Genomic DNA, 12,246 nt, shown 5'->3' with positions numbered 1-12,246 from the left:
CCAGGACCACGCCCCCTCCCCGGCCCTGCTCTCAGTCGGAGCGGAGCGGCTGGCGGAGCGCAGCGGATCGCCAGGTAGGGAGCTTCTCGGGGGCTCCAGGAGGGGTAGGTGGGGCGACCCGCCCCGGGGCCCCGGGAGCCGCCGGGATGGGACCTGGGCCTCCTCTGCCCCCGCTGCCCCCCTCCAGTCCCCTCGCGCAGGGTCCTCCAGCTCGCGGGCAGGGCGCTCCGGGCTGGGTCTCTAGGCCCCTAGGAGATGCCCGGGCCGCCGGGGCCCGTCTGGAGAGCGGGTTACTCATCCCCGGGGAAGGGCTGGGTGTGGCCGCGGCGGGAGGGCTTTGGGGCGGACGTCGGGGAGCACTTCCCGCCCGGCCACCTGTTTTCTGCTTGCGGGGAAGCCTCCCCTCCTCCTCGGCCCCCGCCCCTCGCCCTCCCCTTGGGCTGGAGCATGAATGGGGTGACCGTGGTGCGGCGGGGCGAGGCGCGGGGGGCGCCGCTCGGGGAGGTGGAGCCAGCCCCCCGCCAGGCCCGGCCGCGCCAGCTGTGGGCCGGGTGCTGGGACCTCGGCCAGGCCTGGCGGGGAGGTGGGGGCCGTCCTGGCGCCGAGCGATTGGCCGCATCTGGGGGAGGAGGAGCCGCCGGGCGCTCGCAGAGTGTGTTTGCGCCCGGATGGGGGGCCCTAGGCGGAGCCGAAAAACTTCACCCGCGCCCGCAGGCTCCCGCCCCGCCGGCAGCCCGAGTTTACAGGCCGGAAATGCAACGTTCTTTTTTGATTTTTTAAAAGGAAGCCCCTGACCCCCACAGTTTTTCTGAAGTTGAGTGGATGTGTGTATGGGGGGCATCAGCCCACTCCACGCTGGACCTCGGTTCTCATAGATGTGGGTGTCTCATTCCAAAATAGAGGCCTCTCGGAGCCTCAGTGTCCCCATCTGTAGACTGGGGATACAGCTTTTCCTATCATGAGGGGACGTGTAAGAATAAAAGGTGGTGGTTAACCCAGTGCGGGAGAAAGGTTAGCCACGGTTAGATTTTCTACTTGCTGTTTTGGTATTTCTCGGTCTCTTTTGCTCCCAGTCGTGCCCCTCCCGTCCGTTGGCCACTCCGAAGCCAGAGGGCACTTGTAAAAACAGTCGGTTCCGATCAACCCCCCCAGGCTGAAAATCGTCCACTGATGCCCCCATTGTCTAAGTCCCAAACTTTTCAACAGAGCTTTCCGTTTTCTTCCTCCGAGACCTTCTCCAGCCTCTCTGCTGCCTGTCCTCCCTCCCCCTGGGCCTTTGCCCCTGCAGGTCCCTCTGCCAGGAACGACTTCCCCACCCTTGAAGTGGTCCTGTAAGACTCAATGCAGCTGCCCCCTCCTCTGGGCCAGGGGCCTCCCCACCTTCCCCTGCGCCCTGCTCCTGGGGAGGCCTTGGTGACCGAGGGTTCTCAGTGCTGGCGTGTCTGTCTCCCCCCCCACCCACAGTCCCAGCTGGCCCGGAAGCCCCTCCAGAGCGAGAACAGCTCTGCACCAAGTAGGTGCTCCGGGATGGGTATCGGGGATGGGGATGGGGATGAGCAGAGCTAGGCCCAGCCATGCTGGGAGGTGCTGGGGCGGGGTTTGAGGGGGGTTCCCTTGGGAGGGGAATGGTCTTTGTCCTGCCGAGTGGCAAAGTCAGGGCATTTGATTTGTGTCCCATCAGCAGGACAGGAATGGGAGGGATTATTCTAGATGGCCACATGCCTGACAGTTCCACCATTTATCGCTTAACCATTGTTGACTGAGCCCATTGTAGCTGGCTCCGTCTACACAGCATCCTGGGGCCTGGGAGGCTGCACCATTACTTACTGTCCCATTTGACAGATGAGGAAGCTTAGGCCGGGAGCGGTGAGGTCGCTGGGGGGGGGGGTCACACAGAGGAAGTGAAGAGCTCGGTCAGGCCTGAACCTCAGGTCTGCCGCCAAGGCCCCGGGCCATGGAGGCCGGGGGAGGACAGGAGTGCTTGAAGCGGGGTGATGGGGGTGCAGAGTGGGCTCCCCCGGGAGGCGCTGTCCGGGCCGAGGGCGGGTGGGGGCGCCGGGCGACCGTCTCTCCGCGGGGCGGGCCGCGCCGTCGGGAGGGCCGATGGGGGCAGGCGCAGCCCGGAGCGCCCGCCTGTCCCCGGGAGGCTGGGCCTCGGTGTCCGGCCTCTTCCCGGCGCTCCGGGCCCGGGGGCGGGGAGCAGTTCCCGGCCGCGCTCGGCCAGGCGGGGGCTCCGCGCTGGGTCCCGCCCGTTTGTGCGTCTGCCTCCCGCGGCGGGCGGCCGGCTCGGGCTCAGGGGCTGGTGGGGGGCGCGCTCGGGCAGCCCCCCCTCCCCGCCCCTCCCTCTGACTCCCCTCCCCACTGCTCCCTTTCCCTCCCCTCGCCCCCTGCAGCCCTCCCCGCTCTCTCTCCCTCCCTCCCTCCGCGCGGGAGCCCGGCTCTCTGGGAACAATGGAGGGCAGTGTGGCAGAGGCCCGCCTGGAGGCCCCGGCCCCTCGGGCTCTTTGCGGGCGGCTCTCGCTTCCCGGGATTCCCCCGTCCGGCCTCGGCTCCCCCGCCCCGCCCCCGGGCCCGCGAGCCCTCAAGCTGCCGCGCTGGGGCTCCGCCGGGCTGGAGCTGGGAGGGGGCTCAGTGTCTGCGTCAGTCTACAGGCGAGGCCTCACCCCCTGCCCCGTGTCCCTTCCACCCTCTTACACCGGCCCAGGGAGCGCAGCGACCTGCGCGACTCTGTTCTGTGGACCAGCACTGCCTCCCTGGAGCTCCTTAGAAATGCAGACTCCCAGGCCCCACCCCACCGTCTGAATCAGAATCTGCATTTCATCACCATCCCCCGAGACTCTGGACACGCTGGAAGTGGGAGATGAGCTGGCTTAAACCAGTCTGTGCCCTAGTTTCCTCATCTGTAAAATGGGGATGGTAAAAGTGTCTCCTCTGTTGGGCTGACTGGGGGTTAATCTAGTTAATGTCTGTAAACGCCCAGCCAGGACCCTGACCCGGCAGTCGGTGGGCAGTGGGGTGGGCAGTGGACATGGGGTGAAGAAAAGCATGCCCTCACTCCCCCACCCCACGGTTGGTTCTCCAGTGTCCTGTGCCCTTCCCTTCCTGTGGGCTAGTAGCCATCCAGCGGTGGCCTGGCCCTGGGGCTGGGAGGTGTCCAAACACGATGGCCAGCCCTGGCCTCCCCCAACCAGAAACCCATGGAAGGCCCAAGACACCCCCAGTTTTCAGAGTAGGCTTGGAGAGGTCTGGCTTTGCCCAGCACCATGTGGGGAACGAAGCTCCAACTTGAACCCAGCTCTCTTCCCCCTTGCATCTCCTGCCCTCAAGGAAGCGTCTGAAAGCTCCCAGGAATGGAGCCTTGTGAAATGAACTGCACACTCCCTCTCACTGAAGTGTAAATGACCGTTATCACTGCCCAGGCTCCCCGCCCTGGAGTAAGCACCTGGCCCCAGACAGACTGGGCCTTGACGTGGTTGGCGGGCTTTGAGGCCGAGAGGGCAGGAGGGGGTTAACCGGGCTCTGCAGGATTGAGTCTCTCATCCCCAGATATGTCCATGGGCTGAGCAGGGGTGGAGGAGGCCAGAGCCTGGTGCCCGGCTGAACTCTCAGAACCTTCCAGGAGGACCTGCAGGGCCTGTGGAAAATTCCCAGGCTATTTTGGGCTGAGGCCCCCTTCTCCGCCCTTTCCCAGGATAAAGGCCCTGCCGACACTCCCCTCCCTGGGGGCAGGCAGGGTGGAGTGGCTTCCTGGCTCCCTCACCTCTAGGCCGTGGGTCCCCAGTCCCCTGGCTGGGTGGTCCCCTGGCTGGGTGGTCCCCTGGCTGGGTGCTCCTCAGGACCTGGGGGCTGAGTGGGGGAGGGCGAGCATGGCCTGTTGCTCACCTCAGGCCACCTGCTTTGAAAATACTGTACCCCCCTCCCCCCCACTTGCTTTTCCTCCTTGGCGTTCCCACTGCCTGACACACTGTGTGCTGGACCAGTTTGTTTATTAGCTGCAGGACCCGGCAAGTCTCTCTCTCTCTGTTTTTTTTTTGTGAGGAAGATCGGACCTGAGCTAACACCTGCCAATCCTCCTCTTTTTTTGCTGAGGAAGACTGGCCCTGAGCTAACATCTGTGCCCATCTTCCTCCACTTTATATGGGACGCCGCCACAGCATGGCTTGACAAGCGGTGCATCGGTGCGCGCCCGGGATCCCAACCGGCGAAGCTCAGGCCGCCACAGTGGAGCGCGCACACTTAACCGCTTGCGCCCCGGGCCGGCCCCCGGGCAAGTCTCTTGACACTCCGTTTTCCCATCAGAGAAATGGGAAAGAAATGAGCTGAGATGTGTAGTCTGCGAACACTGCGGGCCCCAGTCCCCCGCTCTTGTCCAGGTGGCCGTGGGTCCCCGTTCCCTGAATGTAAGCTCCTGGAGGGCAGGAAGTTCACTGTCCTGGGTTCTGTGTCCTGCACGTAGAGGGCGGCCCGGGAACTGTGGGTTGAATTGGAGGCAGCAGTCTTCAGGGTCCTCTGCATCAATGCATGGGTCCGCTGCCACTCCCCCACCCCCCACCCCCCTGTCGCTTGGTGCACACACCCAGGCAGTGACAAGCCCGTGCATGCGTGCACGTGTGCGCCTGGGTTCAGATGAACAGATGGCACTGGAGAGTGTGTGCACACACACACCACACACATGCACAGAGCCAGACACACCCATACAGTTGTGCACTCAAAGCCACAGCCACACACATGTACACACGTGTACAGACACACACAAACACGTGAGTGCACAGCACAGCCGCCCCGACGTGCTCGGGCATGACATTGGGTCTGAGTTCACTGCGGCCCGGGTCTGGTCTGAGCCTCCTGCCGGCCTGAGCTGCAGGCACCTGCTTGCCAACTGCCCGCAGCTGTAGGGAGGTGGCAGGGGCCCTGCCTCCTCCAGGGCCACCCTGGGGTTGGAGGAAGCCCGGACTGTGCCGGTGCGGGAGGCAGGGCTGCTGCCCGCCCCCCATCTGGGCGTGTGTTGAGGAGGCAGCAGGGGGTGCCCAGAGCTGGCTCCTGAGTGGCTGGCTGCCCCCTCCCCCAGCCGGTTCCTGACAGCTGGACTTTGACGCCACCCTCCGCCTCCTCCTCCTCCTCCTCCTCCTCCTCCTCCTCCTCCTCCCTGCCCCGGCTGGGCTGCGCCGCCACTCCCCAGCTCAGATGGACGGGAGAGCAGGTGGGATGGTGCTTATGGCTCCTGGGGCTCCCAGGCCGCACCTCCCTCCCCACCCCCCTCCCCGAGTCACTCGCGCTCTCCGTGCCTCAGTTTCTCCCACTGCCAGGTGAACGTGAGCGTGGCCACCCCTGCTGGACTGTGCATAGTCCCGAGCACACCCCGCATGCACAGAGAGCCCCAGCCCTGGGTTTTGGCTTCTGGTGCTGGTTATGGGGAGCCTTTGGTCATTCCCTGGACTGTCCCCAAACCCTGCTCTGTCCCAGCCCCAGTGCTGGCCCTGTGCACGGAGAGGGACCCGTGCTGCCCTCAGGTTGCTCTCCCCCCACGGCCGTGGGCCTCCATTGGCATCTCTGAGGGATTGGGTGTGTCTGGGGAGTGGAGGGGGCTGGGATGGAGAGAGAAGGGGCCCCAATGTCGGCCTGCTTCGTTAACCAGGGGGAGGTGGGCATGGTAAGGGGCATGGGGACAGACGGACAGACAAATGGGCCTGAAGGAAGGGAGACAGACATGGTGGTGAGGATGACCATGATGCCCTAGAATTCCTGAGCTAACCCTGCCCTCCTCTCCACCGTGTCTCTCGCACCTCACCCCCTCTGTCCCCAGTCCCCACCACGGAGTCTCCTTGCTGACTTTAGGCACACCTGGGCCATTGCCAGCCTCAGGGCCTTTGCACAGGCAGTTCTCCTACCTGGAAGAGCCTCCATGTTTCAAATGGTTGACCCTTTCTTACCGTTCGGGGCCCAGCTTGCACCCTCTGTAGGGAAGCATCCCAACCCTGCTACTCTGTCTCCTTCTGTGTATTTCTTACCAGCCCTTTTGGCAGTCTGGAATGATCTTGTTTACATACTTATTTACCTGTTTATTCTCTGGCTCCACATTCAGCCCTGTGTCTCTCGGGCCTGGCAGTGGGCAAAAATACCTCTTGAATGACTTTATGTTGACAGTGATAACAACAATCAGAGCTGACACTTACTGCTCACTTGTTCTGGGCGGATGGTGTGCCGAGCGCTTAGCGTGTATTATTTTAGTTCAACTTTATGATAATGGTGTGAAGTCGGGACTATTAAAATCTCCATTTTCCAGACACAGAAACCAAGGCCCAGAGAGGTTAAGTAACTTGCCTAAGATCACACAGCTGGCAGGTGGTGGGATGAAGTCAGGTGTGCCTGACTCCAGAGCAGGAGGGAGACTTTGGGTAGAAGGGGGAGGGCAGTGTCCCCCCTCACTCTGGTGTCACCCGGCCACTGCGGTCCCACCTGCTGTCCTGGGAGGCCTGGGTGGGGCCCTCCCTTCTCTGGGCCAGCCCCCTTTCCAGAACCCCAGGCACTGGAACATTCCAGGACTCTATGACCTGTGCTGGTGGGTCATGCTAGAGCCTTGACCCCCAGTCCAGCGGCCGGGGCCTTTATGAGGTGGGGGCTCCCCAGACTTGCGCTGCAGCTGAGAGCAAGGTCGGGAAGCTATGTCACTTCCTCCAGAAGGCCAGCCGGCCCTCTCCCCTCCCGGCTGGACAGAACTGAGGCCCGACAGGGAGCGTGGGGGCTGCGGGCGTGTGGAGGGGAGGACTCGGCCCGCCTCTTGGGTGGTGTGGCTGGGGGCAGAGGGAGCACGGGCAGAGAACTCGGTGCCCTGGGGCCACGTTGTTACTATAGGTGAGCGCAGCCGGAGTGGAGAACTGGGGGTTCAGGGTCGCCAGGGCTTCCAGTGTTTTCAAGACTAGCCTGACACCTGGATTTTGAGGCAAACTCCTGGGATGTTTAAGAGACAGCTCATGTTTTAAATCTGAAAACCCCGTGCGAGCCACAGAAGCCCATCCTGGCCGCTTCTGTCCCCCTCGTCGTGTGAATGGGGGTGAAGTGTGAGTTCAGTCTCCTCCGCCGTCCCGGCCGCCAGGGCCTGGCCCTGCTTCCTGTGTCCCCATCCCCAGCCCTGAGGGAGTGCTGAGTGACGCCCACCCAGCGGCCGCACTTTGCCCATGGGACATTGATCCCCGAGAGGGGGAGGGACTGAGCCAAGGCCGTGTCAGTGCGGCGCCTTTGTCGTCACACAGTCGGAGTCACACAGTCGGGTTCGTTGGGTACAGGGGCCACGTCGGGTTCTTGGCAAAACTGCCAGGGCCATGCAGCCGCTCTGGTCCGCTCCCCTCTGGCCCTGGCCGGGTGGGACCCACCGCTGACGCGTGTGGCCGGTCACCGGGGGAATTCGGTTTCCTAGCAGCACCCTGCCACCTAGGTGGGTGGAAATTCCCTCTGAGCGCCTGCATCTGAGCACGGGGCCTGGTGGAGAGGCAGCCTTTGGAAGGCCCCTGCCCCTGGGGTCCCTGTCCTGGATGCAGACCTGTGACAGCCCACCTGGCAGTCTGGGCCTTCAGTTTGTGTCCGGGGTTTCCTGCAGGAGCCCTGTGTGTCCCTTTGTCTGCCTCCCCCTTCCCCGTAGTGTCTGGCACTTGGCAGGGCTCCAGGGTGGCTGGAGTCCGGGCCTGGGGAGTTGGCATCAAGCATCCTGGCCTGCCCGCCGGGCTGGCCTCCTCCCTGGCTCCTCCCCCGCCTCCTTTTGCAAGTCGTTACTAAGTGCCTGAGCGTGCCAGCGGCTGTGCTGGGCGCTGGGGCCGCAGAGGGGACCGAGGGTGTCCTTGTCGTGGGGCGAGCTGGTGTTTCCGGGCAGAGCTGTGATGAAGGGAGGCCCATGGTGCTGCAGGAGCCCCGAGCAGGCGCCTGACCTGGCTAGGGCACGCCAGGCATGTTCCTGGAGAAGGTGACCTCCTGGCTGAGGGGGCCGGGAGGCGGGAGTCGCCGATGGCAGACTCGCAGACCTGGGGGTGCGATGCATCTGGGGCCCCTCCTGGGGGCAAGACCTGAGCCCCTGAGAGCCCCCGTCTCTCTCCAGGTCAGCCATGTCATCCGAGCCGCCTCCACCAGCACAGCCCCCCACTCACCAGGCTTCAGTCGGGCTGCTGGACACCCAACAGGCCCGAAATCGCTCACCATCCCCTCTGCGGGGCAACGTGGTCCCGAGCCCGCTGCCCACTCGCCGGACGAGGACCTTCTCAGCGTGAGTCTCGGGGCGGCCCGGGGAGGCTCCCTGAGACAGGTCTCCTGCCCGAGGCCAGGGAGCCACTGTGTCCCTGGCCATCTTTGTGCCGCAGTGTCCCTGTCTGTCAAATGGGCAGACTTGAGGTTGGGGTGAGGGCTGATGGTGAGAAACCGGGCAGGCACCTTGTAAACTCTGGAGGGCCTGGCCCCAGGTCCCCCTGAGCCTGACACGAGCTGGGGCGAGGGACAGGGGTCCCAATGGGTGGGAAATTGCTGGGGTCTTAAATCAGTGGACTTGAGGGGCTGGCCCAGTAACATAGCAGTTAAGTTCGTGCACTCTGCTTCAGCAGCCCGGGGTTCGCAGTTTCTGATCCTGGGAGCAGACCAATGCACCACTTGTGAAGCCATGCTGTGGCGGTGTTCCATATAAAGTAGAGGAAGATGGGCATGGATGTTAGCCCAGGGCCAGTCTTCCTCAGCAAAAAGAGGAGGATTGGCAACGGATGTTAGCTCAAGGCTAATCTTCCTCACCAAAAAAAAAAGAGAGAGGAAAAAAAATCAGTGGATTTGAACCACACACAAGCCTCTTTCCCCATGAGACCTTGACTTCCTTGGCTGTAAAATGGGGTCATTAGCAAGGTGGCCACGGTGCTGCGAAAGACTCACACAGTGCCTGGCAGATGCAGATCTCAGGCTTGATGAGTGGAGGCTGCTGCTGTTAGTAACAATTAGTCTTCGGAGGGATGCTGAGAGCTTTTAGTCTCACTCCCTCTTTCTAGCTGGGGAAACTGAGGCCTGAGAAAATTTGCCAGGGTCATCCAGAGTCACTCTGGGAATGGCTCCCAGAGTTGTGCAGTGCACAGCTGTACATGGTGGCCCTGGCCAGGACTCCCTGGGCACAGCTGTGGGTGGGGACTGGGATGAGCTGGGTGTGCCCCAGGAGAGTGGATGGCTGTCCTGGAGGGCCAGTGGGGACCCCTCACACTTTCCCCATCTCTGTCAGGACGGTGCGGGCTTCACAGGGCCCCGTCTACAAAGGAGTCTGCAAATGCTTCTGTCGATCCAAGGGCCACGGCTTCATCACCCCGGCCGACGGCGGCCCAGACATCTTCCTGCACATCTCCGAGTGAGTCAGTGGCTGGTCTGGGTGGTTTGGGGCTGGGGCAGTTGCTGCCTTGGCCCCTCGGATGCACGGAGAGTAACTGTGATGGGTTCTGGGTATGAGGCTGTGAGGCCGGGTGTGTGTGACTCTGCGTGTGGCCTGTGTGTGACTGTGGGGGTGGGGTTGTGAGACTGTACTTGGTGGCGGTGTGTTGGAGGCTGCAGGTGACAGTCCGTGTGTGTGTGTGTGTGTGTGTGTGTGTGTGTGTGTGTGTTGAGGGGTGTTGGGTCTGAGTGCCCCTGTGTGTCTGGTGGATGGGAGGCCGGCCTGGGAGTGGGGGGAGCTGTGTGTGGCCGGGGGGCCGGTTTCCTGCCCTCCCTGGGGGAAGCGGCCGGGGTGAAGTGAGGCTGGGGGCTGCCCCCCGCCCCCGCTCCAGGAAGGAAGTCTGGAGTTGGACCCTTTCCCGCCACTTGCTCACTGACGTCCTTCCTTCCTGAGGGTCTGGAGACCCGTGGGGGCCCAGGGCGGGGCCACACATCCTAGGCCTCGGGCCTGGAAGGCGTCCGCAGCCTCTGCCTCACTTCAGATCTTCTAGGCGCCTTCAGATACGTGGGGACCTAATCTGGCACCCGCCACCCCATTCTTTGGCCTCAGCACCCCCCAATCTTTTATTTCAGTCCGTGGCAGGCCAAGTCCTCCCCCGCACAGCAGACCCGGCCATATGTAGAAGCCACATTTTTGAAAATAGGGTCCTATTGCTAATGTCCGTTGTGATGGGAGTTATCCCTTCCTTACCCCACCCAACATTCTTACACATTGGATTCTACATGGTTCCCTCATCAGCACAGACATGAGAAAGTTGCTAAAGCAATGCATTTTCTGTCTGTATGAACGCACGTGTGGAGGTATAAGTGTATTTCCATATTGCCTCTTTCCAGAAAGGATTTATAGTGGTTTACAAGGATATACATAGTGCAACATGAAACATAAAATTAGTAAGGAAAACGGGGGGTGGGGGGCAAATAAGACAGATGGAGATACTGTCATGTCTGGTTCCATGGCTAGAAGTGGGCTGCACATTTATTCCTGAGCTTCCTGGTGGCCAAATCAAAGAGGGAAGCACCACTTGCTATGCCATTCTTGATTCAAGACAAACCAGTTCCAGGGGAGCAGGCTGGTCCTGGCGTTCAGGGTCTGAAGGGGATTTTCCTCCTGGGGTCTCAGCAGGGGGGCATCAAGATGGGCACCTGACCATCATGGGTGAGCTGGTGACTCATGTCCTGTGGAAAGTAAGGGGATCTTCCTGGGTGGTCACAAGGGAGAGGACCCTTCCTGGAACTAGCTTTAAGCACAAAAGGACTTGCTCGAAAGCTCACTGGGTTTCCGGGGAGTTGAAGAGCAGAGGTGCAGCCTGGTTTCTGGGACTCCTGGCCCAGGGTGGGCGTGCCACGGGAGCTCCGGAAACCCTGGCCAGGCCCTCTCGCAAGTCCGGTTCTCTCTGGCCCAGACTGGCTCTCCCTGCTCTCGCGTCCACAGGCCCATGGCGCCCGCAGGTGGCTGTGCTCCGTCTGTCCCAGCATCTCAGGTCCCGGGGAAGGAGCTGACGGCTCAGGGGCTCCTCAGCCACCACCGGAGGCTGGGGTGGCATGGCGCCACTGACGCCTGGGGGCCTCTCTGGTGGCAGGGCAGGAGGGGCGGCCCTCTGACCAGCAGGGGCTGGTGTCCTGGGCACTGAGTGCTCTCTCTCCATCCACAGCGTGGAAGGGGAGTACGTGCCAGTGGAAGGCGACGAGGTCACCTATAAGATGTGCTCCATCCCGCCCAAGAACGAGAAGCTGCAGGCCGTGGAGGTGGTCATCACCCACCTGGCGCCGGGCACCAAGCACGAGACCTGGTCCGGCCACGTGGTCAGCTCCTAGGAGAGGCGGAAGCACCCCTCCTCCCCTGCTTGCGGGAGACTCTGGGGGGAGGAGGCCCAGACCGGAGATGACTTTCTGCCGCTTGAGATGGGCCTTCAAAGGGGGGAGCACGGCCCCTTTCAAGTGCCTCCTGGAGGAGGGGGTGTGGGGGGCAGGCACGGGGGTGCCCTCGGCCACCAGCACGGCCTCTGACCATCGCCAGGACCTCTCACCATCTGAAAAGCATTAAAAGCATTGAAAAAGGAGAGGCGCCAGCTGGTGGCTGAGTGGAGGGTCCAACCGCAGCCCAGGGGGTAGGTCAGGTGGTATTCCCCAGCCCACGGAGTCCTTTGTCCCCGCAAAGCTCAAAGTCCCCAGATCCAGCCCGCTGGGAGGTGACATGGGCCCCGCGTGTTTCCCCAGGATGAATTCCCGCCCACGCGCGCACCCTTATTGTGTCTCTCCTGGGCCCTGGGCAGAGCAGGCTTTTCTAATTCTCGGCTTAGTTGGTTCTAGGGGAGCTGGTTTGAGGGGGGCAGGGGTGGGGAGAGCTGGGGGTCTTTGGTGCCTTTGCTGCGGGAGGTGTCACAGCCCCGAGCCCTCTACCTGGCAATGCTGTGCTGTGCTTAGAGCTGAATTCGCTTTCAGATGCCTGGTCTTTTCTGTCTTTCTGCAAGTTGTCACCATTGCTGTCTCGGGCAACCGTTCACATCCCCTTCACTTAGGCGGTGGGTGGGGGTGGGGATGGGGTGGGAGAAAGGAGTGTGGAGAGGGGAGGGTCTCCATTTAAAAACAGACCTTTCTCCTGGTCCATCCAGAAATGAGTAGGTAGCTTGCCTCCTGACAGCCTGGTCAAATCAGAAATTGAAGGAAAAATACATTTTTGGTGAAGGGGTTCCTTTAAAACCAGTGTGAAGAAATGCTTAGGATTTCTTTCTTTTTTTTTTTAAATAACTAAAGCTCTCACCCAGAGCCAGCCCTGTTTGTACTTCGCTGGCAACATTGTGAACTTGT

General features: G+C 62.1%; 1 protein-coding gene across 1 annotated transcript; it reads left to right on the top strand.

The window, feature by feature from the left end:
- On the top strand, window positions 1-11,965 carry CARHSP1 (calcium regulated heat stable protein 1). The gene is made up of 4 exons (XM_004438081.3): window positions 1-74; window positions 8,087-8,251; window positions 9,236-9,358; window positions 11,091-11,965. The coding sequence occupies exons 2-4, from the start codon at window positions 8,094-8,096 to the stop codon at window positions 11,251-11,253; spliced, it is 444 nt and encodes a 147-aa protein (XP_004438138.1). The 5' UTR covers window positions 1-74; window positions 8,087-8,093; the 3' UTR covers window positions 11,254-11,965.
- Window positions 11,966-12,246: the final 281 nt, after the last annotated feature.

The sequence above is a fragment of the Ceratotherium simum genome, chromosome 26, assembly GCF_057802395.1.
Source record: "Ceratotherium simum simum isolate JZ-2026a chromosome 26, ASM5780239v1, whole genome shotgun sequence".
Lineage (NCBI taxonomy): Eukaryota > Metazoa > Chordata > Mammalia > Perissodactyla > Rhinocerotidae > Ceratotherium > Ceratotherium simum.
This window is presented reverse-complemented; position numbering and strand designations above follow the sequence as displayed.

Coding starts and splice junctions, on each gene's coding strand:
- CARHSP1 (XM_004438081.3), top strand. CDS start 8,094: ATGTCATCCGAGCCGCCTCCACCAGCACAGCCCCCCACTCACCAGGCT. Junction 8,252..9,235: donor CGGACGAGGACCTTCTCAGC/GTGAGTCTCGGG, acceptor CATCTCTGTCAG/GACGGTGCGGGCTTCACAGG. Junction 9,359..11,090: donor ATCTTCCTGCACATCTCCGA/GTGAGTCAGTGG, acceptor CTCCATCCACAG/CGTGGAAGGGGAGTACGTGC.